The 22,704-nt window shown below is 58.5% G+C and overlaps 1 protein-coding gene across 1 annotated transcript in view; it reads left to right on the forward strand.

Annotated features, from left to right (window-relative positions):
• The window catches only part of CROCC2 (ciliary rootlet coiled-coil, rootletin family member 2), a 53,692-nt gene extending 31,322 nt beyond the window's left edge, over positions 1-22,370 (forward strand). The window contains exons 22-32 of the mRNA XM_045575482.1: positions 2,971-3,188; positions 3,695-3,854; positions 4,522-4,689; positions 6,194-6,518; positions 6,724-6,905; positions 7,326-7,446; positions 7,976-8,109; positions 16,190-16,318; positions 18,667-18,789; positions 19,381-19,503; positions 20,297-22,370. Of these exons, the coding sequence (XP_045431438.1) occupies positions 2,971-3,188; positions 3,695-3,854; positions 4,522-4,689; positions 6,194-6,518; positions 6,724-6,905; positions 7,326-7,446; positions 7,976-8,109; positions 16,190-16,318; positions 18,667-18,789; positions 19,381-19,503; positions 20,297-20,323 (1,710 nt within the window). The 3' untranslated portion in view covers positions 20,324-22,370. The remainder of the gene's footprint in view (positions 1-2,970; positions 3,189-3,694; positions 3,855-4,521; positions 4,690-6,193; positions 6,519-6,723; positions 6,906-7,325; positions 7,447-7,975; positions 8,110-16,189; positions 16,319-18,666; positions 18,790-19,380; positions 19,504-20,296) is intronic.
• Positions 22,371-22,704: the final 334 nt, after the last annotated feature.

Consider the following 22,704-nt stretch of genomic DNA (forward strand, 5'->3'; position numbering starts at 1 on the left):
AGGAGAGGTGAGAGAGGGAGTACCAGGAGAAGGGAGAGAAGGCAGGTGACCTAGGGGTGAGGAGAGGGAATTGGGCCATTAACCTAGAGACCCATCCATCCAACACGCTGTGGGAAGATCCCTAGTGAGCAGCGTGAGGCATGGTCCCCATGGAACTGAGCAGAGGGTGGTGTGAGGCTGCCCTGGGGTCTCCCAGAGCAGAGAGGCAGCAGGGGTGCAGGGTGGCCTGCCTGGGCGGACATGGCCCCAGGAGCCCTGTGATGGTGCCCTGGGTGGGGACAGTCTTGGGCAGGGTGAGCAGGAAAGGCCCGGGAGGCCGGCGGAGCTGGGCAGGCAGGCGGATCGGGGAGGTGTTTCTGAGGTGGGTTTGACAGGCTCGGGCGCCTGGGAGAGGAGGGCAGGAGGACTCAGGATTTGGGCTGGGGGAGGGTAAGCTGGCGCCCAGGTAGGGCGGGCAGGCGGGGACGAGGCTCCAGCGCTCGTGCACCCTGGGCGGTGTGCCAAGGCTGGCAGGCAGCGCTGACCGTGCGCATGCACTAGCCTGGAGGCTCGGCGGGGGGAGCGGGGCTCGCCCTCCCCCAGCACCCGGGCAGGCTGGGTGGACGGAGGAAGAGAGCGTGATTTAACATGACAGGCTGTTTACTTTGGCCCCCAAAGAGAAAGGTCTCCTTTCAACAGATTTCAAAGTCAGGCCGGTCAGCGACCACACGGGGAAACAAAATGAGGTTTTAAAACTGGGGGCAGCGGGGGGAGGAGCTGGGAGATGTGCAAGTTCAGGTTCTTGGAGAGGGGCCTCCAGAAAGGGAGCGGGGAGATGGACAGGCAGCCGGGGGGTGAAGGGGAAAGAGGAGCATGGAAGCGCCCTCACAGGCGCCAGGCTGGCCAGAGTCACCATGGAAACCGTAACGTTTTCACAGCCCTTAAACTGGAGGCACATACAGGCCTCTGGCAGCCCTGACTGAGTCCACACATGTGTGCGTACATGCAAACATATGAACCCACTGCATGGCTCACACACATGCACACATCATACCCCATGCACACACATGTACACGAACAGTGACAGTGTGCGCATGCATGTGCGTGCACAATGCACAGGTAAACACATGTGAACACCATGAAATGCACACATACTAGTATGTCCAACAGGCAGCACATGCACTTACAGGCTCATACGCAATGCCATGTATGCTCACACATACATGTGTGCAGTTGCACAACCACATGGTCACCATGCTGCATGCACACACACATGTGCACACTAAGCACACATTTGTGTTGGCATGTGTGCACAAATGAACATGCCATACGCAGGCCAGGGCCCTCAACACCCCTCCCTCTATGCAGAGCTCTCAACCATCTCCCTGCAGGAGATTTCAAAAGAGGCTGTTTATACAATTTTTAGTAAAGAAATAATTATTATAATCACGTTAAGCGATTTGGCTGTAAAATTCCTGTAAAAGGGATGGTTGTTCTCGGGAGGCAGAGGGAGGTGGGTGGAGGTGCGGGGGAGGGCCCTGCATTTGTTTTGCTTGTTTTCATCTCCTTGTCCTGGGAAAGGAAAACAGCTTCTTTTGTGATGGATAGGCCCTTTTGCTGGTCCTTGACCTTCTGGGTGGATTTCTGCTGAGCTCAGCGGAAAATGCTCTACACAACTTGTGGCTCCCACATGTGGGGGGTGGGAGGAGAGCGAAGGGGGGGCTCAGGCCCTTCCCAAAAACAGAACAACAATAACAGCGGGCGAGTGCAGGAGCCAGGCCGGCCGGGGCCTGGACAGTGTCCCACAGAAGCAGCCAGCAAAGTGCAGTTTGCTCTTGGCAAACCGGCGTCTTGACATGGCCCAGAGTTCCTGCGGCTTCCCCTCCCTGGCATATCCTACTAGCTTCCTCTGTCTTCTCCTTGGGGACATGTGAATTGGAACAGAGCTTTCTACAGTGTCCTGGTTATGGCCACAGGCAGCAAAACACCAGGCGCCCGGCAGAGCCCCCACCCATAGCCTGGGCATTGAGGGCTGGGCTGCCCCTTCCCCAAGCCTACACTCTCCCCCAGGCCCTCCGAGCAGGGCTGAGCCCAGGCCTTTGTGCCCCAGGGTAAGTAGGGTCCCTGACCCCCACCTGCACTTTGGTGTCAGCAGGCTCTGCCTAGAAGCCCTGGTGTAGGGCCTGGCACAGGAGAGAACACAGGTCCTGGCTCCAGGTGGTGGGTGTCCCACCTGCAGCCTCTGCCCCTCCCTGGTCAGCTCCCTGAGGTGCAGACTGGGCGTGGGAGCCTCCAGCCATGGGCCTCCACTGCCCACCTCGAGTTTAGGAGGCTCACGCAGGGGCATTCCATGCAGACACAGCGAGAACTCCCTGCCCGAGCAGCTGGACAGCCTGGCCCAGTGGGCGCTGGTGCCAACGGAGGATTCCAAGGACACCAGAGACCCACCCTCCCCACTGCCTCCAGTTCTGATAGGGGACCGGTGTGCAGGGGTCAGGAACCTGGGCCACGGACACTGCTGCCCACACCAGGGCAGACAGTGGACCTGGGTGCCACGCCATTACTGAAGGAGAGGAGTGGACACCAGAGCCCAACAGGTGGCAAGGGCCATTGGGCAGTGGGTACTGGGTGGGGACCGTGCAGATGGGTAGGCAGAGCCGTGTCCCATGCATAAAGTGTACATCGACCCTGGGGTCCAGGGAGGGAGCACAGGGCAGGACCAGAACTAGGAGAAGTCACCTGCCTGGGCTCTGGGACTGGCCCTGGGGAGTCACCTGCAGCCACAGGTTGGCAGAACCAGACTGTCTGCTTCTGCAAGCACTTGGGAGATGGGGCCAGCGGGACACTAGCACTGCAGACCGGAGCCCGAGGCTGTGTGCTGCCCGTGGCTGTCCCTAGAGCAGTAGCTCTGCCTGCTGGACCCATAGCTCCTGACACACACCCCCATCCGGGCCGGGCCATGGCCCCTAGAGCCGCACGCTCCTCCTCCAGGCCGAGCAGCTGCGGGCACAACTGGGGGAGGCCCAGGAGGCGCTGGCTGTGCTTCGCAGGGAGCTGCAGGGCCACGAGGACAGTCTCGAGGGGCTGCGCAGGGAGGTCGTGGAGGCCCACCATGCCCTGGGTGACGAGGCCCTCGAGAAGGATGTGCTGCAGCGTTCCAACGCCGAGCTGCGGGCCGCGGTGCTCAGGGCAGAGCAGGAGAAGGCCAGGTATGGCTCCACCATGGACTGGCTGCAGGGAGTCCCCCTCGCCCCAAAGCTCCCTGCCCCCAAGCCGTGGTAGGATAGGGGTTTCCTACTAAGCTGGGCCAGATGATGGTGGGGGATATACCCAGCAGATCCAGGGTGCCAACTGTCCATCCAGAGTGATGACTGTTGGCCATGAGGTGGACACCTGGACACACAGACCTGTCCTTGCCCTCAGGGAGTTCCCCTCCAGCAGGAAAGATGGGCCAGTGGGCAATGGCTGGGGCTGGAGGGAGGGGAGTAGTGGTGAGAGGGGCTGGAGACATAGAGAGGGCTAGGACAGCTGGGCACTCAAACCCACTGAGCCCAAAGGTGACAGGCAGCCCCAAGGAGGCTGGGCTTTGGGACACCTTAGGCATGTCTCCATAGAGTGAGGTGAACAGCCTGCAGGGTAGCCTGAACAGTAACCATGGGAGATGCCAGAGCCCCCGGGTGGCTCCCCCAGCCTCAGCCGATGATGCTCTGCTCAGTTTTCAGCGGTCCAAGGAAGAAAAGGAGCAAAAGCTGCTGGTCCTGGAGGAGGCCCGAGCTGCAGCCCAGAAGGAGGCTGGCAAGCTGAGGGCCAGCCTGCAGGAGGCAGAGCAGGCCCAGTTGGACACCTGCCAGGAGCTCCAGGAGCTCCGCAGACAGGTGACCAAGCTCTCTGAGCCTCACACATGCCACCCCCCTTCTCCACTTCCTCCCCCGCTCCCCACCAGGGCACCCAGGGCTGCAGGGCAGAGCTCGCAGACTGGCCTGCTGCCTGTGCCCTTGGAGCCACCAGCAGAAGGGCCCTGCTCAGACTCACAGGGCTCCTGGGTGGGTCTGACGACAAGCCTCAAACCGAATGGCCTACAACAACCTTCTGAGGCTCATGACCCCTGAGGGTCAGAAATCCAGCCTGAGGGCACAGGCGGGAGCCTGGCTCTGCCCCTCAGCACAGACACCCTGAGGGAAGCTTCCACAGCCGGGGCTTGACAGCAGAGACGGGGTCTCCTGGAGGCACCTCCTCGCACATGTCCAGTGGCTGATGCCGGTGGTAGGCTGGGCCACCAGGGCTAATGTCGAGCTCTGAGCTCTGAGCCCCACAGGGTCCTGGCCCCCAGGTGGGGGTGCCAGGTGTCTGTGGAGTGGCTGAGGGTGAAGGTCTGAGTGTACTGCACAGACCCCTGTCCAGAGCTGGGCTTAGCCTGAGCGTCTTAGAGTGTGGGGAGCTGCCCAGGAGGGAGGCTTCTTCCCAGGACACGTGAGCAGAGGCAGGAGTGCAGGAGGCTGCCTATGAGGGGACGTGGGCCCCCATCAGTTCCCCCACCCCCAGGTGAAGACGCTGGAGACCGAGAACCAGAGGAAAAGCCAAGAGGTGCGCCAGCTGCAGGCCCGGTGCACTCAGGACTCGCAGCGGCAGCAGCAGAGCTGGCGGGAGGCCCTGGAGCTGCAGAGGCAGGCGGCGGAGGTGGACGCTGCCTGGGAAGACGCCCAGAAGGAGGTAGAGGGCTGAGGGGCCCCAGAAGGGGAGGCAGAGGTCCAGGGCCGCCCAGGCCTCTCGCTCACCCTCGTTTCATCACATATTAGTCAAGGACAGAGTCTCACCCAGGTGAAGAGCTTTCTGAGCCTGGGAACAAGCACGGGGGACCCTGGAAACCAATTTTCCAAGAGCTTCAGGTCTCTGAGCTCACACCTACACCCAGGCCTGCACATGTGTCCCACACCCTGACACCTGCACACACAGGCACACACTCTCCCATGAGCTCTCCCCAAATGCCTGCACACATGTCCCCACACCCTACACCATGCACTCTGCCATGAGCTCCCCCCGCCAGCACACACAGCCCCACACCAGCTTGAAAGACCCTCTGTTCAGGCCCAGGCCCCGCCCCTCAGGTTCTGGTTGCTGCGGGCTGCGCTGCCCACGGCCAGGTGGCCTTGGACCCCCCACACACAGCCTGAGGTCCCCCTGAGCCTCGGCCTTGTGTGGGGCTCCCGGGTTCAGACCCAAAGTCATGTGCAGAGTGGCTATTGCCAAGCACCCACCACACCCAGAAACATGGTTTACTTCCCATGGCCCACGTGACCCCTGTGTGACCTCACAGCCCCTCACCTCCATCTGTGAATGGGGTCCTTATACTGTGGCCACCCAGGGAGGGAGATGAGATGAGGCCCACCTGCACTGGCGCCAGGCCTCCTACCCCGGGGGTTACAGTCTGGCAGGGGCTACACAGCCTGGAGCTGGGGCCTGGCTGCCTCCCCCCAAACCTGTGCACATTCCAAGGGGGCGGGGTGTCCCCCATTTATTGCCCTATTCACTCACTTTGTTTGAATGGAGGACTGGGGACACAGTCAGGCCATGACCAGGGTCTGCAGCAGCAAACAAGTGGCCTAACTGGGAGTGGGGAGATGGGTAGCAGCAGAGGGACAGCAGGGTCAGGGAGGGCCCTTCTCGCCGGGGCTGGGCCGCCCAAAGAAGAAAGGGGAAGGTGGCCCAGCAAGGATGGTGAGGAGAGGGGGCTGCCAGGGGCTGAAGTGAAGCGAGAGGGAGCAAGGGAGGCCCAGCCAGGGCAGTCGGGGGAGTCACCCAGCGCCTCACTGCCGGCCTCAGCCTCCGTGCACTGTGTGGGGTGGACGACATTCTATTTTTCCGCGGTGTTATCCATTTGGAAGTCTGTGGTGGGGCATCTGGCACCCTGAGGGTCCCCAACTCTGGTCTCAGGGGACACAGCCTTTGCTACCACAGGCCCTGAGAGGCAGACAAGGAGGTGCAGCCCAGAGCCACGGCCCTGTCTGGCCCAGGTTCTCATGAGGCCGCTGGGGGCTGTCTGCTGCCTGTCCGAATGTACTCCGTGGTCCTGGGGTGCCCTTCCCCACCAGGGCTCAGGTGTCTCCCCTGCCAAACATGGGCCTTGGTCCCTCCAGCTGTGATATGCCAAAGAGGGGCTGTGGCATGAGGCCCTTAGTATCCAGCCTCCATCTGAGCCCCCACGGCCCTGCCGCAGGTCCTGAGGCTGCAGCAGGAGCTGGCGGAGGTGAAGCAGCGCCTCTGTGAGAGCCACGGGGCTGAACAGAGCCTCCGGGCTGAGCTGCACGGCGCCACCATGAAGCTGCAGCAGGCCAGCAGTGTGACTGACAGCCTCCAGGCCCGCCTGGACAGGGCCTGCCACCGCGTCCAGAGCCTGGAGCAGGAGCTGGCCCGGGCAGAGGGTGCCAGGCGGGACGCACAGGGCCAGCTGAGCCGGCTCTGGTCCACACTCTGCTGCGAGCTGAGGCTCCGAGCTCCGAGCCCCTCTGCCTCCCCTAAACGGCCCGGCTCCCCCACCAAAGGTCAGTGACTTTGGTGGCTTGGGGGGGGGGGCTCCTCTCCCAGGCCCTGGCCACCCCCACCCCTCCCTGGGCCTCACACTGCACCGTAAGGACCTGGACCCTGTGCCCCACCCCCAGCTCCCTGTGGGTGAGGACAACAGAGAGAAAGGGAGACAGGGCACCCATGTGTCACCGAGTCCCTTCCCTCAGCCTCACTGTCCTACAGGTGTGGACGGTTCCCAGGGTCTCTCTGGGCAGCACAGTGCCAGCCCCCCTGCCAGGTCCCGCTCACCACTTCGGTGGCCTTCACCTGCACCAGGACAGCATGGCCCAGACGTGGATGTGGCCGCTGTGCAGGACGCCCTGAGGGACTTCATGCAGAAGCTGCGGGATGCCCAGCGGGAGCGGGTAAAAAGGGGCAGAGAGGACCTGCCCTGAAGGCTCCGAGAGACAGGAGGGGCCACTCTCCGTGTGCTGTCCAACTGGGTCCAGGGCAGGGATGGCCATCCCCATGCCTGCCTCCTAAAGAGTGTCCCCCATGACCTCCCACAGGGGACCAAGCTCCCAGCATGGGCTCCCCATCTTGCCACCCCAGGGGTGCCCCTCCTGACCGGCCAGGTGGGAAGGGCTATGGGAAAGACTGATAGTCATGGCATGGCCTATTCCCCCACTCTACGTGCATACCCCAAACCTAGACATGCAGGCACAGCCCCTTCAAGCCCTCCTCAGGGCCTGTCCTGAGTGCCTCTATAATGCCCACCAGACCCCCAAAACCTCTAGCTCCCCCCTCACCCCAGCCCTGCCTGCTGATCTTTGACCTTCTCCCAGGACAACTGGTGTGCCAAGGTCCGCCACCTGAGCAGCTGGCTGAGAGAGGTGGAGAGGGAGCGTGCCGGAGCCCTACGCCACGTGGGGCAGCTGAAGACAGCGCTGGCCCAGGCCGAGGAAGGTGACTCCCTTCCCTCCCGCTCCTGGGAGAGCCCCAGAACATCCACTCCTGGCCTCCACTGTGCAATCCTGGGAACAGCTCAGGCGTGGGCCATGGGGTAACACCAAATCAGCACCCCCCTGAGCTGGGGGACAGCACTTCCCGAGACTGTGAGAGGCCTCCCTCCGTGCCATTCCCTTCCTACCTGGGCTTCTGCACTGGCTGTGCCCAAAGTTGGAGCCTTCCTCCCAGTCACAGGGCCCATCCCCCCCTTGGGTCTCTGCCCTCAGAGAAGCCACTGCCCTGCTGGTCACCCCATTGCATTTCACCCCATCCGTGGGTCACCCAGGGAGCCAGGCCCAGGGCCTGAATGTCTGGAAGGAAAGGCCTGAGAGAAGGGTAAGCTGGGGAGGGGTCTGGGGTCCAGGCCTTGAGCCTTGAGGGAGGAGCAAGGTTGTCAGTTTCCCAGCCTATGAGATGGGAGGGGCGATCCCCGGTATGGGAGTCCCTAAACCTTGGGAACCAGGCAAGCCACCCTGCTTGCCCACAGGCTGGCGCCAGGCGGAGAGGGAGGCGGGCAGTGCCCAGGCCACGAGGGCCCTGCAGAAGGAAGTGCTTCAGAGGCTGGAGAGGAAGTACCTGGCGAGTGTGCAGGCAGCAGGCCAGGAGAAGAGGCGGCTCCAGGTGGGGACCCAGGGCCGGGAGAGGAAGTGGGGCTGAGAGTGCTGCTGGGGAGGGGAGGTTTCAGGTCCCTGTGGGCAGGTGACCTCAGGGATACTGGGTTCCCACATAGCTTATCAGGGCTGTCCCTGCAGGGCTGTATTTGAGGTAGTCCTAGCCGTTATTTTACAGATTGGGGAAACTGAGTTCTGGGCAGAGAGGGAGTTGGCCTAGGTGGCAGAGCCTGCCAAAGTCAGACCAGGGGCAGACCCCGGCCTCCTTCTGGGGCCACACCAGCAGGCATAGGGTGGCCCAGCCTCGGTGTTCTCTCTCTGTGGGGTCAGGTCTTTGCTGCTGTGGGACTTTTATTTTTAATCTTCATCCAAGGATATTTTATTGGTTTTGAAAGAGAGAGAGAGAGAGACATGAATGTGAGAGAGAAATATGGACCTGTGGCCTCCTGTGCGCACCCGGGCCATGGATTGAACCCACAACCTAGGTGTGTGCCTGACCCAGAATCAAACCCGAAACCTTTTGGTATACGGGTTGACCCTCCAACCAACCAAGCAGCTCACCCAGGCCTGTGGGGCGGTTTTCTATCCACATCCCTCACACACACAGCAGGCTGCACAGGACGGACTCAGTAAACGGCCCCAAGTGGGCTCTGCTGTGAAGGTGGCTGGAGTCTGCGGTTTCCAGGGGAGAAACCTGGGTGCAGAGAGGGGCCGGCCTGGGCGATGGCCTGGTGAAGGGCCTCCCCCACACTACCAGCCCGGCCCCAGAAAGCGGAGGCTCCTTGAGGACCTCGGGACCATGGGAACAGTGTGCTTGGAGCGGAGTACTGGCCCTTGGGAGGCCCCTGGTCCCCACCCTGGGAAGTTGAGGTGGATGCGGGCAGCAGAGCTCAAGGAACTTGTGGGGCAGGACACAGGCTCTCAGCCCCATGAGTGCCACTAGCTGCATGTCACCCCTCTCCAAGTGCCCTGGATGGATGGGGAGGGAGAGGGATGGCCCTACAGGGGAGGGGGCAGAGAAAGCACAGAGGAGCTCAGCCCAGAAAAGATTTGTAAGACCAAATGTAATTTCTGTTTCAAGACCCCTCCAGCCTAAGCAGCTGTGGTGATGGGGGCGGGGGAGAGGTCATTCCTGGGCCCAGGTGCCTGCTGAGTGATGGCAGGACTCGTGAGGTGTGAGGGTCCGAGGAACCAGGAGAGGTAGGGTGGGACTGTGTTCCATTTTACACATATGTTCACATGCATGCGTCCCATGCACTTTTGAAAGTAAGTTGAAGTATACCTATTAAATCCACCTTTACCAACACAACACTCCCCACTGGATCTCTCCTGAATTTATCCAGGCTGGGAGTGATGCGTTGAATTTTCCCACTGTGATTTCCCTTTTGGCAACGTCTCCTTTACTCCAAGGGTCTTTGGTTTGTGGGTTTTTACGGCATGCTCTTCAGAATTCCACGTTTCTCGCTGCGCCAGCCTTTCCAGATCTGGAGGTCTCTGTGCCCGGAACCGCTCTGTCCTGAATTCCACTCCACCTGATACGGCACAGCCCACCCATCCCAGAGGCTCTCCTGTTCTTCCCACCCCACTGTCCCTCGGCCAGGCGTCCATTTCAACTCCACCTCTGAGTCTTTGCCCTTTTGCCATTTCCAGGAGACCTTATCCACTTACACGCCTCACGGTGGTGTGCTTATTCTGCTTTTCTCTGCCGAGAGGATGCTTTCTGCTTTTAGTGTCCCCTCACAACCTCCACTTTGCCCTTGACTGCAGGTTGTTTGCTCTCTCCTTCCCTCCAGTGCCCACATCCTGGCCTGTCCCTTTCCCCGGTCTTGGGGGTACGGGAGTGTTACAGAGATCAGCGTGGCAGCGATGTCGCACTGTGCTCAGGGAGTGCTGATGGCAGCTGGTACCCTTCCTGGGCCCCGGCCTCCCCAGCTGCAGGGGTTTTGTCCTGGGACCTGCCCTGATCTCCTGCTAAGTGCCAGCTGGGGTTGCACAGAGCCTGCCCCTGAGTTCGAAGCCCCCAGTGTCTGCAGACCCAGGGGACCATCCCACAGCAGCCACACCTGGTGCATTCCTTCTCAATCAAAGAGGCCGGTGGAACCCCGTTTGTGGGCTCCCAGTCCTGGAGGCCAAAAATCCCTCATGGGTGACTTGTTCTCTCCCAGGTCTCAGCCTCTGGGTTGGGCTGGGCCCCATCCTCACCCAAACCTGGAAGAGTCCCCTGGCAGCTCATTCAGGGTGTGGCAGGGTCCAGTTCCCTGTGGCTCTGGGACCAAGTCCCATATCCCAGCCCTCGGCTAAGGATGGAGCAACTTCTAGAGGCTTCTCCCAGTCCCTGGAATGGGCCTTCTCACGGGCCCTCACTCAGAGTCCTGAAGAGCAGACCTCCGGTGATACTAGAACCACCTGGGTGGCCTCTCATTGGTTAGTTACTAGCCTTCATTACCTCTGCAAATCCCTTCGCTATGTAATCAGAACAGGATGACATCAGGGCCAAAGGTCACAGGCCATCTGTAACTGCCAGCCCCCCTGGTTTCAGTAATTTGTTGAACGTGTTGGCTGAACTCGTGCGCACAGCTGTCTCAGGTGAGCCAGCCCTCTTCCCATCTCTCCAAGAGAGGCCTGTTTTCCCTTAGATCTCAGGCTGGCTTCTTGCCCTCTGACCTCCGTCTCGGTTGGATTCTAGAAATGGGAAGATGTTGTAGGTTATTGGAAGTATTATTTCCAGAGTGGGGAGCCAGAATGCCCATTTAGCTTTGAGATTCAAAAACACTGACTCCTCCATTGTTTGTACCTGTGCTTGGTGAGCCCGACGAGGCAGAATCCAGTCAACCTCAGTTTACACAGGTCTTTCCGCTTGAACAGCATCTCTCCTCCCCATGCTTCCCTGTTTGTTTGTCCCGAAATTCACAGCAGCCCGACACTGCTCTCCGGGCCTGTCTTCCTGGCTGACCTTAAACTTCACCTTTCCAGGGCCCAGCAGTTTAGGGTCTTCTGCCTGTTTAGCTGACCTGTCCTGTGTTGTCCTTGGTGTGTGTTTTTTTATTTGTTTGTTTTTTGTTAATCCTCACCCGAGGATATTTTCCCATTGATTTTTAGGGAGAATAAAAGAGAGAGGGAGAGACAGAGAGAAACATCGATGTGAGAGAAACACATCGATTGGTTGCCTCCTGCATGAGCCCCGACCAGGGCCAGGCCGAGAAGGAGCCTGCAGCTGAGGTACATGCCCTTGACCAGAATCAAACCTGGGACTCTTTGGGCCGCAGGCCAACCTCTGTACCCAGAGCCAAACTGGCTAGGGTGGCCTTTATGTTTTTATCTTAACTGTTCACTCTCCGGCTCCCTCATGGCCTCACCTTGAGAAGATCAATGAACCTTTTCTAACATGGATTCCCTTTTCTTCAATCACTCTATTCTCTTTAATTGGAGACCCTCAGATCTGATTCCTCAGGTTGGCTTTGTCTCTTGAACCACAGTTTATTGCTACTAGTACGTACGTCATCATTTTTTTCCTCTGCATGTCTTTAAAGAAGGGGGTCTGGTCTTGCTCAAAGCTGGAAGTGGAGAGGAACCTCCTGGGGACTTGTTGTGACCCTGTCCAGATGCTTCAGGCCCAAAGGAAAGGCCAGAGGGGAAGGTCTCAAGGGAAACCATGGTGGCCCTGTGGCATGGGGAACCAGAGGCAAAAGCAGTCCCGAGCCCTCACTAGAGCTTTTCTGTTCCAGGAACAGGGTGGGCAAGGGCCCTGCTCCAGGGACACAGCTACAGTGGCTGGAGGCCTCTTGTTCCTCACCCACCATGACCCTCCTCCCTGGAGGACTCCCCTCCACGCCAGACGCCCCTCCAGTCCTGGCTCTGAGCTGGGTTCCCAGGGACTGGGGGGAGTGGGGGGATCTTCTGAGGTTGTTCAGATATTCTGTATACATGTTAATTTTTCTGCTTGATCAATAATTTCCTCAATTTTTTTAGTGAAGTGTGTGTCCTAAAATCTATCAGGATTGTGGGAAATTTTTCTAGGATCCTGGCAATTACCATCTCTCCTAATTTCAGGCTGGTTGGTTCTGTCTGGCCTTCATCTTGCAGGAGCCCTCAAAGTTCTGGTCTCCAGCTCTGAGGAAAGTGTTCCCAAATTCTGTGACCTCTTGGCCTTTGCAGTGGGCATGGGTTGGGGATTGAGGCTCGCCTAAATCACCGGCAGCCCCAGGCCCTTTTGACAAACAGCCAACCCAGGCAGAAGTGTTTGCCACCAAGGGTGTGAGCCAGAGCAAGGTTGGTAAGCTACACGACAACTTTCACGTTTCCTGGGCTGGGTTTTTCTCTGTTTCACATAAGCCAATGTGTTTGTCAAGAGAAAGTTAATTAAAAACATATTTTTCTAATTAAGTGGCAGGCTGTGCTGAGCAAACAGTAAGATTCTTGTTTGAGAGCAAACCCCTCCCGTTCCCAGGGCTCCCCTGGGGATTCACTAGATCCACAATGCACAGCCCGCATCACCCACCCCGCGTGACCCCGCATCACGGCCAGGTCCCAGCCTCCCGGCTCCCAGGCTCCCAGAGTCCTCCTGGCACCCGGACTTGTCCGTCCGACCCCGCTGGCTCTCACACGCCCAGTGTCAGCCCAGCTGCACACCCCACCTCTCCAGAGAACGCTCCCCTGGCCCAACCTGAGCTCCGTCCAGGTTCTAGAAGCAAAGCTGGGAAGCCCTTGGCACCCCTGGGCACACATTTTCAGCTGGGGCTGCAGCTGGTTCATAACTTTTGTCAAGAATGTCTGTGTTTGTGTCTCCTTAGGTATTGTCTTTATCAGCTTTTTTGTGTTAAGATTATTTTATCTTGATTTGGTGAGTAGGTAAGCTTTCCATCTTTTTCTTTCACCTGGACTATCCAAATAGCCTAAGAGGTAAGGTTTTTTTAAAGGTTAGTTTGAATTTGCCTGCAAACCCTGCCCTTCTGTCATCTTAAATAGGCTTTAACTTCCTCTCCATCTCCGTCTGTCCCCTGTCTTATTCAGTTCTCCTCCTCTTGTCACGTGGCAGTCACCCACCTTATATTTTTTAGTGCATGTGTATTTACCGTCATCATAGTGATGTGTGTGGTTGCACCTGCAGTTAGATCTGTGCCTGTCCTGGGTGTCGGAGGTTCTATCGATATTTATTTCCCCTCTTCCAACTTGCCAACAGTTCATCTCTTTTATTGGTCTTTTCAAAGAATCAACTTTTATCTCTTCTCTTATTTCTGTCCAGTTTACTCATCTCGGCTTTCATCTCTGTTAACGTCCTCTTTTGGTTGTCGTGTTTCTGATTTCTGATATTGAATAAGTGTGTGTTTATGTTTAGACTTTCTCTCTCTCTAGTAGAGAATTCAGTGTTAACCATATTTTCCCTAATTGATGTTTGCTGGGTGACCCGTGGCTTTTTCATATGAATTATTTCCCTTTTTACCCATTTTCTAGGAGTTTCAGCTTTTATTTCTTCTTTAATTCAAAAGACAAATTCCATGTTTGTGCCTCTTTTTGTTGCCATATCTGGTCTCACTGGTGAGAGGGCATGGCTTGGGCAGTGTGGGCCTTTGGTCAGCTTCCGGGGGTATCTGGGTTTATGCTCCTGGTTGTCGGCTGTTTGCTGGTTGCTCTTTGCTTTCATGGTTTGGTTTTGTCTATTTGTTTGTGGTATGTTTGGAGGAAACCGGACAAGCTGATTGCAAAGTTTACAGGGAAGAAAAGATGATTATAACTGATTTAAGGCAGCAGGAGGGGTAGCACCGGCTGGACAAAGAGGCCAGCAGGGTAGCGGAGACCAGAGGTGTTCAGCTGTCACTACTTGGCACCAAGCCCCTTATATCTGAGCAATTCAAGGGCTCATTGTGTCCGGGGGCTGGCCAGAGGGCGGAACCAGCCAGCCAACCAATGGGCCCATTGTCACCCAGGGGCTGGGAAGGTGTCAGGATGAGGACCTGAGTGCCAAGGCCCAAAGCACGGACTTGGGGAGTCGTGGCATGCTCTGCCATTCACTGTGCATAAGTAGGCTGGGTAATGAGACCCCTGCCAGCTGTACATGTACAAGACATTTTCCACCCTTCCTTCTACAAGACCCTTATTTCACAACAGCCCCCTCCCTTCCTTCTCCTGGTCCCAACAAGAACCCAGTGAGGTTGCATCACCCCATGCCACAGATGGGGAAACTGAGGCTGGGGCCTGGTCCAAGGGCACGAGGGGAGCCGCGTGTCCCTGCCCCAAGCCCGGCTCTTCCCTGCCTGGCTCCCAGGTGAGAGCCACAGGCTGGGCTCCATTTGCCATTACAAGAAATTTAATTCCAATGGCATTGAATCCTGACAAGACGAGCCCAGTGTTTCACATAAGTGGGCTGGGCCTCTTTAAATACCATGAGATATCTAAGCTGTGTTCGAAAGAAACCTCTACTTTTCTACTGGAAAATGTGTACGAACAGAAAATTATAATTTTCAAAATTGCAAGGGAGGGTGAAACGTCACAATTTTAGGGACAAGCATTGTCCTCCTCTCTTTCCTTTTTCAAAGTACTAGTGTCAGCCCCCAAGAAAGTGTATGGAGGGTCCCCCTGCCATCTCCAGCACTTCCTGGCTCCTCTGAGCAGCCCTCCTGTGTGAGCGGCCAGAGTCTGCTCTGGCATTCAGTGAGAATAAAGTGAGAGGATGGACAAACGGCCCCTCTGACAGCCGGACTGCTGTGGTCACTGTGGAGGATGGGTGTTTGCTGAGACTGGGACCCTGTGACCTAGAACTAGAGCTTGCCTGGGTCACTGGGGTACCCGCACCTTCAGGGTCCTCTCCCTGGCTGTGCCCAGCCTTCCTCTTGCCCAGTTGGCCCTTTCTCCCCTCCCCCAGCCAGGCTTCCAGAAGGCCTGCCCCTCTCTCTCCCACACCCTCAGCCTGTCACAGACACACACACACACACACACACACACACACACAGGAAAAAGTCACTAGCAACATTTGGTCCCACCCAAAGGGTCCTTTTTGGGTGTCTCCTTGACCCCTGGGGCACCCCCATTAAGGGACTGGCCCCTCCCTCCCAACTTTTGCTGACTCTCTGGGCTTCCCTGCTCGACCTATCTTTTTCTCTCTGCCCGGACATCTACTTGGCAGGACCCCTTCACTCCTCTCCCCCCTCTTACCAGGGCACCCTCCCCTCGTCTGGCCTCCAGAGCCACCTGGTTCTGAAACACTGCCCCTGAGTTTAGTGACTCCTGGGCACCCCTCAAGACTGAACTCTGAACCTTCACCCCAGACATGTTCCCCCGCCTGCCTTCCGTCTGGGTGAGTGGGTCCTGGAGCACCCAGCAGTTTATGCCTGGGAGTCCTCACTCCCCCACACGGCCCCTCCAGGCTCCAAGTCCCATGTCATGCCCTTTCACTCCCCCACTCACGTCCAGGCCACCTCCTGTCTGCCACCGGAGTCACAGGACCAGAGACACTGGCCACTTCTAGCACCCAACACAGGGGAAGATTCAAAAATTAGAGATGGGCCCAACCTCACAAAGCCATGCTGGTCACAAGCCAACCTCAAGTGTCCATCAATGGAGTCTGCATAAAACTCACCAGGGATCTCTAGACCCCACTGCAGGCTGGTTCGGGGCCCAGGGACATGTTCTCCTTGTGCGGACTCAGAGCAGAGGGGTGGTGGGGGCAAGGCTGCTAACACAGGAGAGAGACCTGGTGTGGGTGGTGTGGGTGGTGTCGGTGGGGGGCCCAGTGAGGCTGGTTGGGCTGCAGGGCTGAGCAGGACTCTGGGCAGTGAGGGCAGGGCCCTGGGGCAGGGGAGCAGGTGGTAGGTGGGGTGGGCTGAGTCCAACAGGCTTCATGACTTGGGGTGACTCTGGTCTTCATTCCAAGTCCGGAAGCAGAGGAGGGACACTGGTTGTGTCTTGAGGCCACTCTGGCCAAAGCACAGAACTTGCCAGCGGAGCCTCTGCCCACGCTGGGCCAACAAGGCCTCCTTTCTAGTTCCCACGACTGCATCACAGACAGCCCAGGTGTGCACAGTGTGCTTGGCCTCGTCTTGCCTCCTCACATCCTGCAGCCGGTCTGGGCAGACACCCTGTGCCTCCCTCCTTAGGAGCAACTGGACATGCTGCACCGGGCCCTGCATGAGAGCAGGAGGCACAGCCAGGGCCTCACCCAGAGGAGACGGCGGCCGGAGCACAGGCGCCAGGAGGCCGTGAGTGCACAGGGGCCCCTGCGGCAGGTGAGCCCCCAGAAGGCAGGGCCCTACATCCCTTCACAGAATCAGCTTCTGGGTGTGAACAGAGGTCCAGGTGTTCAGACGCCATTCAGTTCCCCACTGGCAGGGCAGAAATCGGAGGAGGGAGAGCACACGCAGGGATTCCCTGCTCCAGGACCACCTGAGAGCCTGGTCCATGTAGCCTCTGTCTATCCAGGTACTTTGGAGGCAGCAGTTCAGAAAGCAGGGATTGGGGGCACAGTGCATGAAGAGGCACATCCTGCAGGGACCCAAGGCCTTCCAGCACCTCAAGGGCTCCCACCTGCAAGGGGAGCTCGTGGTGCTGCATGCACGCCAACTGCTGGGATGGGCTCTGACAGTAGTCCTAGGAGTCAGGGGATCCCTCACCAGGGTCCCTCGCTGGGGTGAGGTGAGGCTGAGGATGTGTCCTACTGCCCTGGGGGCCTGGCAGGTCATGGCTGAGAGTCTGTGAGCAATTCTGGGCCAAGTCTAGGCAGAGGGTGTTGCTTGGCCCCTAGCACAGGGATCTAGAGTGGTGTGCGGGCACAGACAGAGGAGGGGCTCAGGAACACACAGCTGCCACCTGGGCACAGATATCCTTCCCTTTGCAGCACTGGCCCCAGGCAGGGCTCCGGGAAGGGCATTCAACCTGGGCTCACCTATGCAAAGGGAGCCAGGTGTCTGTCACTCATGGCTGTCCCAGGCAGGGCTGCTCAGAAGGGCTGGTGGAGGGTGTTAAGTGGCACCCCGCAGACTTTGCAAGGGCCACCTCAGGTCCAGTGAATCCCTGGGCTTGTCACTGTGTCACCTGCTCACCAAGACCTATAAAGACTGGCTTCCTGCTGGGGCGGGCTTGTCTGGTCTGGGCAGTGTGGCCCAAGGGCAAAAGGACCAGGGGACCACAGAGGCCAGGCTAGCATCACTGGCTGGTAGAAGGAGTAGCAAGGAGATAGGTGCCCAGGACTCTCAGACTCTGAAGGAGAAAGATGCCAGGGGGGCATGTGGACACCAGAGAGGAGAGAAAAGGAAAGGTCAGGGCCAGAAACAAGGTGATGGCTGCCTCTACCTCAGGTAGGAGGGAACGTGTTTAGTTGTGTCAGAGGCAGAACCGGAAACAGCCATGGTCCCCAGGAGCTGGAGGGTGTAAGTGACAGCTATGTGGACACTGACCACATGCCCCCTGAGGGAGCAGTGGGGCGCTGCGGGGAGGGGACTGCTGGGCCTAGAGTCCCCGGCAGAGTGTCTGTCCCATGTCCCAGGCAGGTCCTGTTCAATGAGGTGGATTCAAGCACAGGAGGGTTTTCCAGAGGGGAGTGGCCAAGTCAGTGCGGGGAAAGGACCCTGGGGATAGGATTGGGGTCTGGATTGGGGCACAGAGACCAGCAGGCCAGGACAGGCACTGACAACCACTGGCCAGCTTGTCCACACTGGGCCACCTGCCCTCCCAGGAAGGAGGGCCGGCCAGCTGGGTACAGTCACCAGGATCCTGTCACTTCTCCTGAAGGGTGGGCCAGCGCTGAGCTGCTGAGCTGGGGAAGCGGAGGACTCATGGCCCCTCCAGGGGCTCCTGGGGGGCTGAGCATTAGCCCGGCTATGGCACCGCCCCGTGGGGGAGGGGAGGAACAGCTAATGAGTTCCAGGAGGTCAGCTGCGAGGGGCCGCAAACCCATAAACCCTTTATTGGTGTCTCAGGAGGGGAAGCCCGGCCGTGGCCGTTTGTTTATTTTGGACCTCATGTTTCTCTGTTTCACATGCACTGCCAGGACTGTCACTGGGATTTTAAAGAAACAGGACTTCCTTTTTCAGTGGAGGGGGCTCTGTTTTTCCCAGTCCTGAAGAAGAAAGGAATCCTTGCTTTTGAACACTGACCCCATAGTCTCACCCTGAGACTGCTCCTCTGTAGCAGGGTCCCTGAGAGCCCAGGCCCTGAAGGGAGGGCCGACAGGGGCCGCAGCAGGACCGCAGGGCTGGGCACAGTGGGCAGTGGGCAGGTCTGGTTTGCAGAGAGGGCCTGGGCTCTGATGCTGCCCAGCTGCTGCTAGGACTGCCAGGCCAGAGACGGTCCCCAGCAGCACCCAAGAGGCATGTCTGGGGTCAGTTCTTTCCTCCAAAAGGATCATCCACAGAGGCAATTGGAGCCCCACCAACCTTCCCACCAACACTGTTTCTCTGTTTCACCCTGGTTCAAATGCCAATGGCCCTGGGTGGGGTTCAGGGTCCTGGCCCAGGGCAGCACCCTGCCCCACCAACCCAGTGCTCAGGGGACCCAGAGCCCTTCCAGGGGTACCCACATGATCCCCAAAGAGCAGGCCACTCTCCCCCAGCAGCCACTACAGGCTCTGCTCTTGCAGAGAGAGCGGGACACGCTGAGCAGAGAAGGGGACACGGTGGGGGCTGAGGAGCCACTGGACCAGCCCCTGAGCAGCCTGCACCTCCAAGTGGACAGGGCCCTGAGGCAGGACCAGAACCCACAGGTCAGCAGGGCTGGCGCAGCTCTGTGTACCCCAGCCTTGGGAGTGGCCCCGGGACAGGGGCTATCCAGATGGTGTGGGTGCCGAAAGGGAGGGCCACCTTGCCTGACTCAGGACACACAGACAGGTGTGCACGCACAGGGGTATCTGCTGGGTCACACCTGGGAGTGGTGGGACGGTCGGGGACCTCGTGAGCCAGCACCTAAACCAAAAAGGGAGGTGTGAGGGAAGCATAGCTCCCCTGCATGTGTTGGGAGTGGGGAGTGGGGGAATCTCTCTTTCCACTACTGGGCAGACTCTCCACCCCAGACAAGAAGTTTACAAGCAGGTGGGAGGCAGCAAGATTCAGCCTGTGATGCCTGCAGGACCCCCAGTCCAGACAAGCAGAAACCAGGATGCCATTAAAGCAGATGTAAGGTCCACCCTACCGGCCTGTGGGCCGGACCCTAGCTCAGATGAAGCCCAAATCTGCTTGCCGATCCTGAACTGGGGCCCACCCCGCAGCTGAGGGCAGTGGGTAACAGAGGGCTGGACAAAGGAATAGTGGCCACAAGGGCAAGTGGGCAGCAGTGAGGTGCCTAAGTTCTCACCCAGGTCCAGACAGCGGAGCTGGAGCAGGCCCAAGCCCAGCAGCCCCAGGAGCTGGCTGCCCAGCACCAGCAAGACCAGGCTGTGGAGGCCAAGCAGGCCCTGGAGTCCCACGTGCTGGAGGAGCAGGTGGGGCTGGGTGGAAGGCAGAGGAGGGGAGGGGAAGGGTGAGGAAAGCCCAGTGTCCTGCAACACACCCCTCCAGCAGGGGTTCCCCAAACTGACACCCAGGAGCTCCAGCCCACTGAGAAGCTGAGCAGGCTTCTGGGGCAGGTTGCCTGCCTGTCCGTAAGGAGGGGTGGTGAGGGCAGTCCCTCAGTCAGAGGGCAAGGCCCGTGAAGTGTCCAGACCGTGCCTGGCAGGTGGCAGTTGTAGCAGAGGTGGCCCCTGCACCTGTCCTTCAGGCAGGAGGGGAGAGACTGTCATATGTGGGGACAAGGTGGGGACAGTGTGACAGAGCCTTGGGAATGTAGCTGTGTTGCACACGCGCACTCGCACACACACGTATACACACAGGCAAAACATGCCTGCCAGGGCTGGCCCACAGGCTCCAAGCTGTGAGAGACAGCTACATTCTACAGATAAAGAAACTGAGACCCAGAAGGTAAAGTGACTGCCCCGTGTTACCCCCAAGTCAGTGTCCCTGACCCACCAAGCCTCGTCTGCTAAATGTATATGCTCAGGAGAACTTATTTCCTTAGCACTCTAAGTACATCCATGGCCTGAATGGGAGGGCGTCTGTCCACTGTGGGTCCCTAGGAGAGGTGGAAGTACCTGTGGAGTGAGCATATGTGTCCCTGTGTGTCTGCCGATGTTTCAGACCCATGCACGTCACCTCCTAGGAACCATGGGCTGTGGCCTCCCAGCGCTTCCTGTTACAGAGCTCTGGGGAGGCCTGAGACCGTTCCTGCCCTGTTCCCAGGTGGCCCGGAAGGAGCAGCTGGACTAGGAAGTACAACGGCAACAACATGCCCACCTCGGCCAGCCCTCCCTGCCAAGGACTGAGCCCTGCCGCCAACCCTGTCACAGCCCTGACCAGCCAGACGCAGAACCATGAATTGGAAAACCAATGCTCATGCGCCTCAGTGTGGCCTGGTGCCCGCAGAGGGCTCAGGGAGCAGGCAGCCGGAGCCCACACTCACCCCCAGAAGTCCCCTGGCAGCAGGCACCCTCTGGCTCCCCCGACCACTGAGCTCCCCAACCCTGTGACGTGGGCTTCTTCTGGCATGGACCCCTCCCCGCTGCACACCTCCTCCCCCTGGACACGCCATGGGGACAGTCCCCGCCAGGCCAGTTTCCTCAGCCACAGGCTGCATTCCCTGCCCTCAGCTCTGTAAACACGGGGAAACACGTGGAAAACATTTCCACCAAATGGAGCCAAAAACCGTGTCCTTCAAGGCCCAGTGCCCACCTCCCACGCCCAGAGGCTGTGGAACCTTCTGTATCCAGGAACTGCAGGTCTCTCACGATGGCAGGTGCCTGGAAATGACTCAGTCGCTCCCTGTGACTCACTGGCCTGAGAGGCACGGGAGTAGGAACTTAAAAGTCAGCCTTGCAGAACCTCTCACAGTCTGTGAACCTGGGCCAGGGACCATCAGAATCCAGCCTCATTGCTATGGAAGCAAGGCAGCCATCTTCACCTGTAGGCATTTGTATTCATTTCCTCCATTTATACCGGGTCAGTGGTTTGTTTTCCTCTCCAAATGGCCTCTTTTGTTCTATGACACCAGCCAGCCCAGGACTCACAAGCTTCTTGTGAGCTCAGCCCCACCCAGGGAAACCCTGCCATACTCTGGAGGACAAGCATGGGGTCAGGAAGGGTCCAAAGCTCCAGGAAGCCACCCCATCTCGGCCACTGTAAGCTGTGGCCCAAAAAGACGGCCATCTATCTCATTCAAGATGGATCCAGGCTTGCTTAGAGAGCCTGGCTGGGATTGCACAGCTGGAGAGGGGCATCCCTGCCATCCCCCAAGGGGGAGAGCCATGCTCATCACCTACCCTCATCTGCCCAGCAAGCCTTCAGGCACAGGGTCCTGTTGACTGGAGGACAGAGCTGAGCCAGGTAGACTGAGCAAAGTGAGGCCCAGTGCTGGGCACTGGACCTGTTCTCACACATCACCCTGGAGGTGAAATGCAGGGAGGGGGCAGGGTAGGGGCCCATCCTGGAATACAAGATCAAGGCAGAACTGCTGACCACCCTACAGTCCAAGGGATAGGGCAGAAAAGCAACCGGTCTCCCACCCATCCCTGCTCCCTGGAACTCGGCCACGGCCCTTGGGTGCTTCTCCCCTGCTCTCCCACATGGAGGCCTGTGGCCTGTAAGAGGCCCGGGAGGTTCCAGCATCCCTTTAGGAGTTGCCAGCCTTGCAGGGCAGTCCCAGCTCTGCTCCTCTCCAGCTGTGCAATCCCAGTCAGGCTCTCTAGGCCCAGGAGACCATCTGGTCTGGGGCACCAACCTTCTCAGGTGTCAAAGGACATACCTGAAGCCCCCAGGGGGAGAAGGACTCATCCCCCGAGAGAGCAGGAGAGCCATGGGGACAGGGCCATCCTGAAGCACGTGGGCCGAAAGGAAGGAGGTGACACCCTAGGACAGAGAGGCAGGGGAGGATGACCAAGCACCTGAGGAGACAGGCTCAGCCTCCAACGCCCCAGTTTTGAGGGAGGCAAAGGCCCTGTCTTGGCCACAGCTGGGGAGGGAATGAGCCACAGGACCCAGGACTGCAGCTGGTCCTCTTGACATTCATAGTCTCGCCTGTGGTTCTAAGAGGAGGCCGGAGCACTCCCTCTCCAGCACATGCCTGCTCAGAGCCTGTGGGTTAGGTGAATCTGCTACTTTTAATATTCTTTTTAAATTTTTCACTTGAGCCCTGGCCAGTGTTCTCAGTGGTTAGAGCGGGAGTTCAAGCACCAAAGGGCCTTGGGTTTATGATTTCTGGTCAAGAGCACATTGCTGGGTTGCAGGTTCAATCCCTGGCCTCAGTCAGGACATGTGTGGGGACTGATATCTTTCTCTCTCTCTCTCTCTCTCTCTCTCTCTCTCTCTCTCTCTCTCTCTGTCTCTCTGTCTCTCTTTCTCTCTTCCCTCTCCCCTTCCACTCTCTCAAAAAATCAATGGAAAAAATATCCTCTGGTGAGGATTAACAAAACAGAAAAAAATCTTACTTGCATTTTCCTGCATCATTAGAAAGGCCACAGAGCATAATTTTATTGGCTGCCAAGCAGGGACATACCTGCCTCCCACGTGCCCAGGTCTCCACTGTGGCTTCCCTGCCATCATGAAACACTCAGAAATGGGAATCTTTGCCCTTGAACCAGGGGGTATGCAGGAGG

Source organism: Pipistrellus kuhlii, unplaced genomic scaffold (assembly GCF_014108245.1).
Source record: "Pipistrellus kuhlii isolate mPipKuh1 unplaced genomic scaffold, mPipKuh1.p scaffold_m20_p_7, whole genome shotgun sequence".
NCBI classification, from domain to species: Eukaryota; Metazoa; Chordata; class Mammalia; order Chiroptera; family Vespertilionidae; genus Pipistrellus; species Pipistrellus kuhlii.